The sequence below is a fragment of the Canis lupus genome, chromosome 21, assembly GCF_011100685.1.
Source record: "Canis lupus familiaris isolate Mischka breed German Shepherd chromosome 21, alternate assembly UU_Cfam_GSD_1.0, whole genome shotgun sequence".
In the NCBI taxonomy this organism is placed as follows: Eukaryota; Metazoa; Chordata; class Mammalia; order Carnivora; family Canidae; genus Canis; species Canis lupus.
In genome coordinates this window covers 28,439,894-28,457,030 of record NC_049242.1, presented here as the reverse complement: position 1 = coordinate 28,457,030, position 17,137 = coordinate 28,439,894, and the positions used below count along the sequence as shown (strand labels likewise).

General features: G+C 35.9%; 1 protein-coding gene across 1 annotated transcript; it reads right to left on the bottom strand.

Annotated features, from left to right (window-relative positions):
* Positions 1-6,201: 6,201 nt before the first annotated feature.
* On the bottom strand, positions 6,202-7,253 carry OR52A16 (olfactory receptor family 52 subfamily A member 16). Its single transcript, XM_038568162.1, has one exon. The coding sequence runs from the start codon at positions 7,251-7,253 to the stop codon at positions 6,303-6,305; it is 951 nt and encodes a 316-aa protein (XP_038424090.1). The 3' UTR covers positions 6,202-6,302.
* Positions 7,254-17,137: the final 9,884 nt, after the last annotated feature.

Here is a 17,137-nt window from a genome sequence, read left to right as displayed (position 1 = left end):
ATATTGCCCACTAATATGCTTATACTTACTTGCCTTATAAATTTGGAAGCTTATTCCTCTAAAACTTTTAATTTTTTATCCTCCTACATCTCCTCTTCTTTTCTATATTGTGATAGATATTTCTTAAGTTTCTTTAAAATCCCTTATAAGTGATAAATCTACTGCAATATCTTGACAACACCCCAAGCAAGAATTGCTTCTACTTTACTAGAAAACTGTCCAATCAGTACGGCCTGATAACACTATTACTATACAATCATTATATGGTTTCAGTCATATGGGGAATATAAAAAAATAGTGAAAGGGATTATAGGGGAAAGGAGAGAAAATGAGTGGGAAAACTCAAAGAGGGTGACAAAACATGACAGACTCCTAACTCCGGGAAACAAACAAGTGGTAGTGGAGGGGGAGGTGGGCAGGGAGATGAGGTGACTAGGTGATGGGCACTGAGGGGGGCATTTGATGGGATGAACATTGAGTGTTATATGTTGGTAAATCGAACTCCAATACAAATATACATATAAAAATTAAAAATTAAAAAATATATATATATAGTTTCAAAACTTAATGAAAACTCTAAGATTCTGAAAATACTATTTACCCATATGCCATTCCCCTCTCCTTTTTCCTTTTTAAAAAATTTATTTCTTCCCTCTTTTCCTTCAGTATCAATTTGTTTTGATCACATTCATTCAGTGCTGAAATTGAAAATGTTTCACTTCTAAGTTTAATGTTACTATGCATGGAACATAGAAGAAACTACATCGGACATATCTATAGAATGCTCTGTTCAAATGCTCTTTTACTTTAGATCATCATGGGATGTAGTGTTCATTGAATCAGAAATTGTTGGGTTTTGACCAACATTGGTATATTCTTTGTGGACTATTCATAAACATTTGTTTGTTCTCAAATGAATTAGTTCCTCAAAACTTTACATTTTTAGATGTTTCATCTACAGCCATATTCTTGTTTGTCAAACTCAAGTTTAAATACTGTTTCCATAACTGATAGCTAAGTGAGTGTTATTTTTAACACTATAAATCCTAACTTCATCATTTGTAAGTGTGGAAAATAGTTTTTAAACTTCATAGTGTTAAAGTAAGAATTCAATGAGACTACGGATGAAACAGTTTCACAATAGTCAACACAATCTTCCAAACACACCAATTCTCACTGCTATGATAGGTATTGAAACTATGAAGGTCGGGATCCCTGGATGGCTCAGCGGTTTGGCGCCTGCCTTCTGCCCAGGGCATGATCCTGGAGACCTGGGATCAAGTCCCTTGTCGGGCTCCCTGCATGGAGCCTGCTTCTCCGTCCCTCTGCCTGTGTCTCTGCCTCTCTCTCTCTCTCTCTGTGTCTCTCATGAATAAATAAATAAAATCTTTAAAAAAAGAAAATATGAAGATCATTATTAAATTTATTTTTTTAAATGTCTACATAGAGCTCCCAACTGAGTATATCTACTAGGAGATCCTATTTCTTTAATTTAGCATGCCCCAAAGTGGACATTCTGCACTTATTCCCCCACCCAAACCATTCTAAAAAATTTCTTCTCTCAGTGAATCACATGCCAAGTCACTGCAATAAGTTACACAAAAACAATTAATGTCATAGAGGATTTATTTTCAAATATAAGGCAAAGATACATGAGAAACTAAGTGGTAAAAAAATATTAAGTAAGTAAAGAGAAAATAAAATTCACCAGCCATCCCAGATAATGTAGACAACAATTAAATATAATATAGTTAAAAACATGTAGATGATGGGTGTTGGGTAGCTCCATTGGTTAAGCATCTGACTCTTGATTTCAGCTCGAGTCTTGATCTCAGGGTCATGAGTTCAAGCCCAACATTGGAGCCCACTTTAAAAATAAATACGTAGATGATTATCAAACAAGAGAAAAACATCAAGTCTGAGAAAATTCTAATTGAAGAATATTGGAGGAGATGCCAAGGAAAGGCTGATTTGAGCATTGAAGAGTGATGGTAACATTACCAGGTAATAGGGGGAGGGTTTCCAAGTAGAGGTAACATCTCAACAGAAGTGAATAGACGTAGTAAAAAAAATAAAAATGCCTGCAGAAGACAGTGATGTTATAAAAACAAAAGGAAAAAAAGCTTCAAGGAAAAACATACAATTAAAAAAGCAGTTGGTACATCCAATAAGAGAATATCTGGTGTGTGGCACTATGAAGGTCATTGGTCACCTTGGGAAACAAAGAATAGTACAATGGTCATGGTGAAAAGTCCATACAATCTTTCGTATAGTGGATGACACTGGTTTCAGGTGATAAACCTAGTCCAAACCCTGAACTTATGAATTACACAGCTACACTATATTTTGTACTTATAAAGCCTACCACTGTTCTTAATCAATCACATAGATTATGAATATGTCAAATCCATGGGACAAATCATTGCACACAGATCAAATCCAGCATGCTGCCTCTTTCTGTAAACAAAGTTTTATTGGAGCATCACCATATCCATGAATGTATGTACTGTCTATGGAAGATTTGCCCTCCACTGGCAAATTTGAATAATTAGGACAGAGATCACATGACCAAAAAAGCTTAAATTACTTCCTGTCTGTCCTTCTACCTAAAAAATTGACTGGTACATAATTTAGAACTACTAATTGCATCATAATGTCTTTTTTTTTGTTAAGATTTTATTTATTTATTCATGAGAGACACATACACACACACACACATACACACAGAGGCAGAGACACAGGCAGAGGGAGAAGCAGGCTCCATGCCGGGAGCCCGACGTGGGACTCGATCCTGGGTCTCCAGGATCCGGCCCTGGGCTGAAGGCAGCGCTAAACCGCTGAGCCACCCTGGCTGCCCTCATAATGTCTTATATTCCTGTACTATTATCTTTATTGACCTGCTCTTAAGCTTTAAACCTTTGATCAAAATTTTCTATGAGAATTATAAAATCCACAGAAACATATATGGGAAAACGCTAGAAAAGATAAAGGTCTACTTTATCACTCAGTATTTCCCATATATACACATTTATGTGTGAAATTTATTTTAGAGTTTAGTTCCAAGAACACATATTATTTTCAATGGCCAAAGTGGACATATAGAATACCAAAATGAAGTGTCTCCTTTGAAGAATTAATCATTTTACTCTTTAACTGATATCTATAGTTATGACAATTTCCTTTAAAATTCATTACACTTGGATATATCAATTCAAAGTAAATATGTAAACCACTAATGGGAATATATTCAGTATTCAAAAATCATTTAATGTTATCCTTTGCATCAACAGGCTAAAGAGGAAAAATCATATTATTATATCAACTGATTCAGTAAAAGCATTGGCAAAATCCAACACCCATTTCTGGCAGTGGGGGTGGGGGACCTCTCAGCAAACCAGGACTAAAGAAAGGGTAACTCTTTTTTTTTTTTTTTTTTTAATTTTTATTTATTTACTTATGATAGTCACAGAGAGAGAGAGAGAGAGAGAGGCAGAGACACAGGCAGAGGGAGAAGCAGGCTCCATGCACCGGGAGCCTGATATGGGATTCGATCCCGGGTCTCCAGGGTCGCGCCCTGGGCCAAAGGCAGGCGCCAAACCGCTGCGCCACCCAGGGATCCCAAAAAAGGGTAACTCTTCAAGTTGGTAAAGAACATCTACAAAAAACTTTATATCTAATATCATACTTAATGGCAAGGAACTGGATGTTCTTTCTCTAAAGTGAGCAACAGGGCAGATATGCCACCACTCACTATTCCCATTCAGCATCATACTGCAAGTCTTAGCTAGAACTATAATGCAACACACAAAAAAATAAAAGATATACAGATTTTGAAGGAAAGAATAAAACCATTTGTCTACAGATAAATAGGTGAAGTACATGTGATTTTTAGGTAGATCAAATTCTTTTGTATGATACTGTGATGGCAAGTACATGATATTGTACACCATTAGAAAAAGAACTTTACAACATAGAATGGATATTAATATATATAAATAAGAAATGATTACTTAGGGGTACCGGGGTGGCTCAGTCAGTTAAGCATTTACCTTTGGCTCAGGGCATGATTCCAGGATCCTGGGATCTAGGCAGCATTGGGCTCCCTGCTCAGTGGGGAGTCTGTTTCCCCCTCTCCCTCTGCCCTTCCCTGTCCTGTGCTCCTGAACTCTCAATCTCTTTCTCTATTTCTCAAATTAACAGATAATTTTTTTAAAAAAATAATTATTTAGCAAATTAGAGGATTCCAAGAAGGAACGTAGATTATAAAAAAAATAATCTACCTGTTTGGTAAATGCATTGAATAGCTTCACTGAATGGGATGGTGGGAAAAGATACTGACATAAGTTACTTTGGAAATGAATGGAATGTAGGCATAAAAGCGAAAAGAACTGTTCATAAACCCTTTACTCCAGTTGGTCAAGTTGTTTTCACAGGGGCATGGATTAACAACTATGATATGGCTTTAGAGGCATATTGGAAATCAACAAGTAAATGTGTGACAGATGGTTGAAGCCAGATTTTTCACTGTTGGAATGCGACTTTAGCAATAAGCAAATTGAAGTAGTTAGAAAGATCCTTGTGGTAACAAATTCATGTTGCAGATATTAGTAAGAACTATAAATTAACTTAATTTAGATGCAAGTGTTTACATACAGAAATATTTATAGATATGTGTATGAACATAGGTTAGCTAACACACAGAATTCCTTGCTCTGTCACCTGAGAGAACTTAAAGCATACCTAAGGCCCTGTTCTTTGTTTCTAATTCTATTCACCAATAAAAAGAAGAAAACATCCCAGGGAAATCATAATTCTAGAACTGAGGCAGGAAATACCCAAGATTAGCCTGGAGCATCTTCCAATGCCATTAAACAAAAAGTCACACACACACACACACACACACACACACACAATGAGGGGTAAGCCATAAAGGAACAAGAGCATCCAACGGTCAGGTTGAAACAACATGAGCAATAAAAAAAAATAAAGTAATATTGGATTATACTCAAATTATGACAAAGATACCCATAAATCCATACTGATATAAATAAATGATTAAAGAAATTAATAAGTAAGGAGAATAAATCAATTGCCTTGTAAAAGAATTCTAAGTAATTTATTAAATTATGTATCTACTCCATCCTCAAGGAGAAGGAACATAAATCCCTACTCCTTAAGTGTGGGCTAACTAGAGCAATATTCCTTCCAAAAGCACAGTATGAAATGGTAATTAAACTGAAGAAACCTGACAAATACTATCTCAGATAAGTAATTATGCTCAAAATACACAGTTAATCAATTATGTTGATAATAAGTATCCTTGATATGTAATCAAATTGGAATTTAACATCTATGATTTTCCTCCCCAAAGCACATAATTCCAATCTAATCATTACATAACATCAGATAAATTCCAATGAAAGGGATTCCTATGGAATACCTGAATAGCACTCTTCAATGTTGTCAAGGTCATTAGAAACAAGGAAAGTCTCAAAAATTATAACTAAGAGAAGCTTACAGACTTGACAACTAAATGCAATGTGTCATCCAGGATGGGATCTTTTGAGGAAATAAAGGAAGTTAGGGAAAAACTAAGAAATTTTAATAAAATATGGACTTTAGTAAATCATAATGTATCAATATTGATTCATGGACTATAACACATATTAGTGAAAGATAACAGTGAGAAGGAAAACTGGGTAGGGGGTCTATGGGAACTCTCAGTAACTAGATACTTAAGTTTGTGTAAACCCGAATCATTTGGATTTAAAAATAATTCATCTTAATAGTCAGATGAATGTAAGTCAGAAAACAACTGAAAACTTGAAAGGCGATGACAATTAAAATGATAAAGATGATGAGTTGGAGGAGCAAGATTACTGAAATTAGAAGACAAAAAAGAAATTAGTTCACGATCCTTGGAATTATCAACTTTATGAATTAATTTATTGTTTTTAAAGAACACAATGAAAATGTTTTACTCAGAGGTTAACGACTTAAATTTACTTGTGTTTTTAGGAAATTTCCTCACTGAAATATTAAATTAAATTAAATTAAACTAAAGATTGACTAAACCAGAAGCAAATCTGCATGTTTTCTGCCTTTTATGTCATCTACTAATAAGTTGATTCTGTATACATAAATACTAATGGTTTAAATAGGAATGAGAGCCTGTCTCCAATGTAAAATCTAGAACTGTATCTTTCGGCAGCATAAATGAACTTGAGAAAGCACAAAACCTGATCCCAAACTACTATTTCTCAAATTGAATTTTATTATTTGAGAAAAAGTTAAATGAGAAGTCAAGATGAATCTTTAGAGTGGAAAACCTTGGACACTCGATCTCGAATCTGTTTGGTCTTCACCCCATACACTATAGGATTGAGCAAAGGAGGGACAAGCAGGTAAAGGTTGGACAGAAGAATATGAATGTAGGGTGGAATATGGAACCCAAACCTGTGTGTAAAGAAGGAGAAGAAACCAAGGAGATAAAACTCAAGGAAGACACAAATATGGGCAATGCAGGTGTTGAAGGCTTTGAGCCTAGCTTCCCTCTGAGGCAGATTGAAGACAGTTATAAATATTAGGATGTAGGAGAGGGTGATGAAGATTATGTCAAATCCAAGTATAGTGAAGGCCACAAAGAGACCATAGATCTTGTTGACTCGAATGTCTTCTGCTGCCAACTTCACAATGGCCATGTGCTCACAGTATGAATGGGAGACCACAGTGGTCCGGAAGTGTTTCAGCCGACATTTGATGAGGATGAGACATGGAGCTACAAGGAGGGCTGCTCTGAGTGTCACTCCCACTCCAATCTGAGTGAGAAGTTTGTGTGTAAAGATGGATGCGTGTCTCAGGGGATCACAGATGGCCACGTAGCGGTCCAGGGCCATGGCCAGCAGAATTCCTGATTCAATGGATTGGAAGGTGTGGATAAGCCACATCTGAAAGAGACAGGCATCAAAGTATATGTCAGGCAGATGAAACCAGAAGATGCCTAGCATTTTTGGTAGGATGCAGGTGCTGAGAGCAATGTCTGTGACTCCTAGCATTGCCAGGAAGAGATACATGGGCTCATGGAGGCTGCGTTCTGATTTGATGATGACCAGGAGCAGGGAATTCCCAAACAGAGCAATGATGTACATGGCACAGAAAGGAATTCCAATCCAGAACTGCACAGACTCCAAGCCGGGGATCCCAATCAGTGTCAGCACCGGGGGCATGAAGATTGTGCCATTGAGCTTGGACATCTTGGCTTAGAGCTGCTTGATTAATGTTGCAAATTTTGTATTGGGTTTCTCTTTATTTGTTCTCATCTAGATTTATTGAAATTTCTAGAAACAGAAATTGAATGTGTTTTTAAAGGGCATTTTGTCAAGCATAGCTGTTGACTGATCGTGTAATTCTAGGAATGCACAGACAGGCTCCCCAAATTCTCTGCCTCTGTCTCTGTGTCTACCTCTCTCCATGAAGGCACACAAATACACAGGACAATTCAATATGCAAAGCAGACCCACTCACTTCTGAAACTGTAAGTGCATTTGTGGCCATTTGTCAGTTAAAGAATGTTAGTTTGGTTTTATAATAGGTTCAAGAACTTAAGATGTTACATGTATCAATTTTGTTTTTATCCAAGTGGAATTCACAGGCAGTCATTAGTCTGCAGTCAATGCAAAGAGAGAAAAAAAAAAGAATATTCACCATTCTGAGCAGTATTCCATACCAATGGAAAATAGGTAGTTACAAAGTACTGACCTATACCTTAAAGTCAACAATCTATACAGGAATATTCATTGTTTAATAAAAAGTTAAAGGTCTCTGTCCTTAGGAAAGGAAAACAACATGATTAAGAGTCACTTGTAGACTTGAGGTACATATGCAATGTACCTCTCATCAAAATCCCAGCAGGTGACTTTGCATATATGTACAAACTGTTCTTCATTCACTTAATATGGAAAGGCGAAAGACCCAGAAGAGCAACAGGCACTAGAGAAGAACAAAATGGAAACAAACAGAAGTGAGAGCCCATAAATAGACACACACATATACAGAATTAACCGACACAAGAACAAAGGCAATTTAATGGAGAAGGAAAATCTTTTCACTAATGGTGCAGGAACGACTGCATATCCACATGCAAAAATAAATGGATGTAGACATAGACCTTACACCTTTCACAAAAATTCAGTCCAAGTGGATCACAGTACTTCTAGGTGGGAAATAAAGTATAAAAATTCTAAAAGAGAGGATAGGATAACCTATAGGAGATCATGACCCCAACAGTCAACTTTTTGTTAACTTTCAAAGTATGATCGGTGAAAAAAGAAATTGATTAAGTTGATCTTCGTTACAGTTGGAAACCATCTGTTCGGTGAAAGACATGGTTAAGAGAATTAAAAGACAAATCACAGACAGGGACCAAATATTTACAAAGTATGTATTTGATTAAAGGACTTTTATCCAAAATGTACAAAGAACTCTTAAAACTCAACAATAAGAAAGTGAACAAATTAAAAATGGGCAAAAATCTGAACATAAACCTCAACCAAGAGGAGGATATATTGATGAAAAATGAGCACGTAAAAAATGCTCAACATCCTAGGGTACGGAATTTCAAAACGAAGCAACAGTGCAATATTACCATACACTTTTTTCAATTGCCTGAAATTCAAGACTCTGATGTGTTAAATGCTGGTAAGGAAGTGGGTCAACAAGAATTCTCATTCATTAAGGGTGAAGATGCAAAATGGCACAGCTACGTGGGAGACAGTGCACAAAGCTAACCATAGGCTTATCATGAAATCCAGTAACTGTGCTCCTAAGTATTATCCAAGTGAATTCAAAGCTTATGTAAACACAAAGCTTGTGCATGAATTTTATTTTATTTTATTTTTTTTTTTTGTGCATGAATTTTAATGGCATCTTTATTCACAATTGCCAAAACTGGGAAGCAACCAATATCTCTATCATGTATACACAAACTGTGATACTTCCACATGATGAAGTATTCAGTGACAATAAGAAATCAACTATCAAGCCCCAAAAGATTTGGAGAAACTTTAAGTCCATGTTGCTAAGTGAATGAGGCTGCCCTGGAAAAGCTACCTACATGGGATTCCTACATATAATATTCTAGAAAAGTAAAACTATAGAGACAGTATTCACCACGGTTTCAGGGAGAAAAAGAGAGGGGTGAATACGTGGAGCCTAGGACTTTTTTAAGGTAGAAGAATATTCTATAAGGTACAACAATAATGGCTATAAGATATCATGCATTTGTCCAACCCCGAAGAAATGTAGAACACAAAGAATGAGCTCTAATGTGTATTATGTACTGTAGTTAATAGTAAGTATATAAAAAATAATTAATACCAATTTGCTCATCAGTTGCAACAAATGTACCACACTAGTACAAGATGTTAATTGCCAGAGAAAATGTAGGATGGGAGAGGAAGAGAGTGTACTTTCTGCACAATTTGTCTGTAAACCTGAAACAAACTCATTTCAAATAAACTGTATTGGAAGTCTATTCAAATATACCTTAGGAAAAGAGCCTCCAGTATCCCAGATAAAATTAGATAACAGTACAAAATAAAATTGATGATGGTAAACGGGAAATTAGACAGATTCGACTAAAACTTGATGCAAGGATAAATGTTCTTACTGAAATTCAGATAAACGTTTTGTATATTATGTACAGAAAATAGTGCTTGATAGAATAATGGCCTAAAATGAAGTTATACCTTGTTGAATTTCTCTTGGAAAATTTTCTCATATCCATATCTGCTCAATAAATAATATTGTTTCAAAGAATACATGGTAATTATGAATTCTAAACAAGATAATTTTAGTAAAATAAATCTGATAATACCAACACAAGTATTTAAAATATCACAGAAGATATAAAAAATTTCTTTATTCAATGATATTCAATTGCTATGATTATTGATGAGAAATATTTTTCATATATTTCGTATTACAATTATTATATTCCTTGCATAAAGTCTCATTGGTTTTTGGTTGGATGGGTGGAATAAAATGCATGGAACACACAACTGACTTTAATACAGCCAGGACAAAAGAGATTAAAATTGTCCTGAACCAGGCAATGCTCAATTAGAAAATACAAATTTTGTGGAACTGTCCTCTTTAATCAAAGTGTGGCATTGTATCACACCCCTAACCCAACCCTTAAACCATTTCCTTTCTCTTCCAAATACCTGCTCCTCTAAAACCCACCCTTGGATGTCAATGCACAGGCCAGTTTCCTGTTTACTGTCATTCATTCCTCTGGGAGAATGTTAGTATCTGTTCCAGTTTAAACATTGCTTGCACATCACATAACTGTGACATTCTCACATTCACTTTGAAGCTTTTCCTTCTCTTTGGTACAATAGTAATACCAAAGGAATTCAGTTAAGTTCGATCTGAGTGCTTTTCCTGATATTTCCCATGTAAAAGACACTGTGCCAGGGGCTGAGCAAACACACATGACATCTGCAGAATTTGCCTGCAGCAAACAATGAGGCTACACTCTTGTTGACTCCTTTAGGTTGCAGCTCAATTCTCCCAACAGGACATCTGGCCCTGTGCCAAGATGTTTAGCACCGCCTTGGGTCCAGGGCATGATCCTGGAGTCTCTGGATCCAGTCCCACATTGGACTCCCTGCATGGAGCCTGCTTCTTACTCCCTCTGCCTTTGTCTCTGCCTCTCTCCCTCTCTCTGTGTCTCTCATGAAGAAATAAATAAAATCTTGAAAACAAGAAAATACAAAGAATCAGTGTAAGAAAAACATTAGGAATTTTAGTTTCATGATGTGTAAGGTTTCTTGTTTGCATTCCTACATTATCTTTACATATACACGAGTCAGGACACAAACCCACTTTTTAATGAAAGATCTGGAGACATTCACTTTGGATAAGAGAAGAAAGAAGGTGAAAAATGTTCCTCCAAGAACTTATATCTTGGGTCAAATCTGACAACTGAAGTCTTATATTCCCTTTAAGGCTTTCTGCTCAGAGTGACTTCTTATGCAGAATTATGAGGTGCAGTTCCCCCACACTCCCTTTGGATCCTTTCTAAATATTTCTCCATCTAGATTTCAGAGACACCTATGAAGAGCACATACTCACAAGTTTAATTCTTCAGTCTTCTTATGTGCACTCACCTACTCATGTGGCATTGTTATAAACAGTGTAGTTATTTAAAAAAATCACTTCCAGTGAAATATAATTTTAGCCCCGGGCACGACTATGATGCAATTCTCCTGAGCACTGAAGAAGGGATCACATATGTTCCCTGTGGTCAAGACAATTAAATGTATCTGCTTTTTAATTTATTGTTTTAGTATAATGATGGGATATAAAAAAAAAAAAAAAACTCCCAAACTCTTTTGCCTCTACTCGCTGAATCGTAGCTATTTCTGTTCCTGCCCCACAAAATTTTTACAGAAGAAATCTCATTCTTTGGTAGTCCTTGAAGTTAGTAACAAACAGGGTGAGAAATGCCATCCTATGACATAAAGGCTTTAAATGGATTCTAAAATTAAATATATCAATGGTGGAAAGAAGTCAGACCTGATTCCAGGACAACATTTTCAATATAGTCAGACATTTATATCCACTCATTAAGTTGAAAATGAGAAATAGAAATAGTCTTTCCAACAATGGCTGATCATGTTGCACTATCTACTTGAAGGCGTGGATTTTTTTCGCTTATAATTGTCCTTTAACTTGAGAAACACCCTAGTCATGTTCAATTTTAGTGAACTAACAATAGGCAACTCTGACTATCCAGAATCAGCTACTCAAACTTTAATCTGAATTGGATGATAGAAGCATCTTATTGTTATTGTATCAGAAACTATTATTTTAACAAAATGGAATTAAACTGGTTCCTGATTCCTGCACTGCCTCCAGTACATGTATTTATTATTTTATTTTATCTTCAAATTTTATTTATTTATTTATTTATTTATTTATTTATTTATTTATTTATTTATGAGAGAGGGAGCAAGTACATTACAAGTGGGGAAAGGAGAAGAGGGAGAGGGAGAGAGAATCTGGAGCATATTCTGCACAGAGCATGGAGCCCCAGTGGGGGGCTTAATCTCATGGCCTTGAGATCATGACCTGAATTGAAATGAAGTGTGGGCCACCTAATTCACTCATCTATCCTAGTAACCCATGTATTTACTATTTTATCTAGCATATTCTGTAGTATTAAAGTATAATTGATATAGATCTTGTTTTAAACAGGAAAAGAGTTGTTGACTTGGAAAGAGTACTTTGTGGTTTCTGAAGGAGGATTTCCTCATAAATGTATTGCTATTTTTGTCATGATTGCTATCATTACAAAATCAACCAAACCATAAAGTTAGGAACTCTGCAGTTATAACTCTTTCTCCTTAGAAATAATCTTTGAATAGATAATGAATTCACACTTCTCCTTCAGCCTTCCCAGTCTGAGACAGGAGGGGGCATACAGAATAATCAGAGCCATTTCTAGTTCAGACTTGGATAATTATACCTCCTGTTACTCATGACCATTTTTAATGATTTATTTAGGCCTTACTTCTCATATTTGTAAAGTGATAGCATAGGCTTACTTAATCTTGAAGCCCTAGGCCCTGAGTCCTTGCCTTAACTTTCTGCAATTATATGAGCTCACCAAAGAACTTCACATATATACAGAGAACCAAAAGATCTTCAGGTCAGGAAATGTGACAGAAGTCTTCATGAGAGAGTCAGGATCTTTCCTGCATAAGTCTGATTATTATTATTATTATTATTATTATTATTATTATTATTTAGATTTATTTTTATTTTTATTTATTGACACAGAGAGAGAGGCAGAGACACAGGCGGAGGAAGAGGGGGAGAGAAGCAGGCTCCATGCAGGGAGCCCGACGTGGGACTGGATCCCGGGTCTCCAGGATCACACCCCAGGCTGCAGGCGGTGCCAAACCGCTGCGCCACCGGGGCTTCCCTGATTAAATAGATTATATATATATGACATATATGTACATACTTTATGGATTATGTCATGTATGCACATTATACAAATATGCATATGTACATATACACCTTTTAGTTTATACATATATATACAGTACTTACTATTTCCCAGTGTCCATAGTATTAATGTAAACTGAAGACAGTGCTCCAAATGTGTGGATCACATATTTCCATTTAATGATCTGATCAGAGTTATGTCACTGGAGGAAGAAGAAGAGCAGCTTTGGAATTAAGTGATGAATGCAGGAAGAAAAGTCTGAGATTGGAATTTCTCCTATAACGGTGTGAACATAATCTATTTTATTATTAAGGGAAGATATGATAAAGATAAATTTGTAAATTTTTTCAAACTGGTGTTAAGTCTAGATCTCTCTCCGTTTTGCATGACATTGAACACATTACTTAAATCTGTGGTGACATTTCCTTCCTGTATGGAAGCAATAATATGGGGAATTATTAAAACAATGCCATAAGAAAGGACATATAGCACAATATGCAGGAAATAAAGCACTAAATAAATGATAGCTAATATGTGTGTGAAACTCAAAATTTTTCATCACTGGACACTTCTTACCTTTTGGATTTATACTTAACACTGATTTAACATTTCCACAAAGGTTTCAGCAATTTCTATATTACGATACGCTTTTACAAATCTAGGTAATCTTCAAAAAGTCATATATGGAAATCACAAAATGTATTTTAATTTGAGACAGAATTGTAATAATTTACCATTTTTAAATATAAGACCAGACAAAACTTATTCCTAAAATACTTTTATATTTCTAGGTATGTTTTTCTCTCATTAATCATACCCAAAAAAGCACTTTCCAAAAACTTTTGTCTCACTTTCCTGATAGTGCAACCATACCCAAAAAAGCACTTTCCAAAAATTTTTGTCTCACTTTCCTGATAGTGCAATAAGATATTAAAGACATATTTAAGGACACTCCTTTTGGAGCATATTAAATTCTCCTCAATTATTTACATTAATATGTTGTAAGTAAATTCAATGGAAATACTAAAAACTAATGTTATGCTGTATTCAAGGCTTTCAAATATTAAATATTGCTTTCATGGATATAAAATCGGCTATTTATAATGCAATCCCATTTATTTTTACATAATTTAACATTATACACCCTATTTACCTAACTCTTAAATTGTCAAAAGTATGTATTATATAACTCTTGATAAGTGTAGAATTCAACTGAAGGAAATACAATGTATTGGTATAGGAAAGAACAGAGTATAAGACATATGTCAGTAGTGTATCTTGGACATCTAGGAATCTCCTTTTTTCAGTTAAAAGGATATTGGTTAAGAGGGTATACTTGGTTTTCCCCCAAAGTTAAGATGCTCTTAAATGCTGCCATAATTTTACTCAGGATGGCTTTTCTAATGAACATGACATTCCTCTATTTTGTGAGTAACAATTATACTTCCCTTTAGACCTATAACTGTAACAGAATACCCCCTAATATCTTTGTTTCCTTTGCTATCATATTAAACGACCAATAAGTAAAATATGAAAAACAGTTTAAATAATTATCCCTATTAAAACTATGCATCCTGCAGGTAATCAATGCAATTACGAATCCGCCAATGTATTACGTAGTAAAGACCCATTTATTCTATAATCAGTTACCCTCCCAGAGTATGATGCTGAATTTTGAGAAAATTAAACTTAGGATGATATGTTCAGTTAATCATTGCATTCGGACATCATTTTCTGTAAGTGAAAACAATATAAAATTTTGTAAAAATATTTAGATGAGATATTGTAAGAGTGCATTAAAAAAAATATTCCTAAATGTAATCCAGAATTTGCAAGGTGGTATCTTCCTTAAGTTCTCAGAGAAAGATGTAAAATTCAGCTTATTAGTTTTCAGGATTAGAAAGATTAGTCCTAGATGATTTGTTACATTGTTTGAAGATACTGTGAGGTTGGGGATTTAGGAGTTAAGATTTTATGGCAAACTATAGTGATGTGCAGCATCAACAGGACTCATGACCAGAGAGCTGGGAAATTTCTATGAAAATTACATCATCAGGTTCTACAGCATTGACGAGCCATAGACTAATCAAATCTTTCTCTAACTTCAAAGCAGTTTACATCTAGTTGGAAAAGAAAGATGTATAGACACAAAGATTTATAACAGTAACGCTTTGGATCTAAAAAAATTGGTCCATATGTTAAACTCAAATTAACCAGAAAGGAGTTTGATAAATGCATAGATTTGAGCGATCTATCCTGTGATGAAGGCATCCTTTAGGCCGGGATATGGACGTATCTGCGTAAATGGTCATCTCATATGACAAAGTGCTAGAGCACTGGTCTTTTATTTTCTTTTATTTTTAAGATTTTATTTATTTTTCATGAGAGTGACAGAGAGAGAGGCAGAGACATAGGCAGAGGGAGGAGAGCAGGCTTCATGCAGGAAGCGCGATGTGGGACTTGATTCCAGGACTCCAGGATCCTGCCCTGAGCCAAAGACAGATGCTCAACCGCTGAGACCCCTAGGCATCTCTTCATGGAAAAAGCGAACAAAGACCATGGCAAAAGGACTCCAGACTCCATGCATGACAGACCATGAATATAGAAGTTTTAGGCAATGCAGGCTTCCAAATCTATCTCCTGGCTGAGCCCCCACAGGATGCCCAGTACCGTGTACATAGTGGACAGCCCCATGCACAGGTCAGTGAGGGCCAGCATGGCCAGGAAGTAGAACATGGGCTGGTGCAGGCTCGGCTCAGTCCGGATCACATGCAGCACCAGGCAGTTCCCAGACAGTACCATAGCATAGATACAGGAGAAAGGGATGGACAGCCAGGGATATTCTTGCTCCAGTCCAGGGAATCCCGTAAGTAGAAAGGTGAAGTTACTGACTTTGGAATCAGATTGAACAGACATGGATCTATAAAGACAGAAACCTCTCAGGAAAACAATATAGTTTACTGTTCATTTAGAATCCTGTGTTTCCCACTGTCTTAGTAGAAATTTTGAAGTGACAGCTATGAAAGAATGACTGGATTTAGCACCATGGCTCATTACATATAAGTCCAATGCTTGTATTTTTTCAGAAACTGCATTTGCTATGAAACTGACTACTTTATGCCTGCATGTGAAGCCCTTTGTTATTAGGTCTATATCAAAGGTTTCTGTGTCCATATCCACAATTTCACTGTCACTTCCTAATTCAATGCTTCATACTACAAATAACAGAAGAAATATGATTTCTGGCTTGTGAAAGTATGATTGTGAAGTTTACGTATACCAAGTAGAGAAAGAAGACACATTTGAGTTCTTGCCCCTATACCGTGGTAAGGGATTAGTTACTACTTACAGGATTCCCTGGACTGGAGCAAATTGCTAATCACTGGCATGGATTGGAAGATTAAACTCTGCTTCTTCCATAAGATGATCATTAACTTGTAGGATTCATTTCTGAGACATTGTTGTCTGTTTTTACACGTTCACTTTGTGGACTTGATAAAGAACAACAGGGACACCTGGGTGCCTCAGAGGTTGAGAGTCTGCCTTTGGCTCAAGGTGTGATCCTAAAATTCAAAGATCTAGTCCCCTGTGGGTCTCCCTGTGGGTGGCCTGCTTCTGGCTCTGCCTATGTCTCTGCCTCTCTCTGTGTATCTCTCATGAATAAATACATAACATCCTTTTAAAAAGAAAAAAAGAAAAATTGTTGTGGTGGAGATGGTCTTGACAATCTTGTAAATGGATCTGGTTTCTTCCTTTGTTCTGGTTGTATTGAGATTCTAGGGGAAGTAAGGCTTATGTAGATCTGAGAGTCACTGGAGTAAAACCTGGGAAGTGCTGAGAGTAAGTGATGTGACATGCAGGGGGCTGTGTTCCTTTGGGAGTGAGGACAGCATCTGCACAGCACATGCTCCAGTCTACTAAATTCTGAATATTCTTACAAGTGTAAATATTTAAAAATAATTTCTTCATCTAAGGAGATTTGAAAATAAACTTTGGACAGACAGATTAAGAAACATCCTGCAGCTTCCTTTCTCCCTAAGTGGTCTTAAATATTTTTGAAGGGCAGCAGATATAGCCTATATAAAACAGGTTATTGTTATTAACATAAGTTTTTATTTT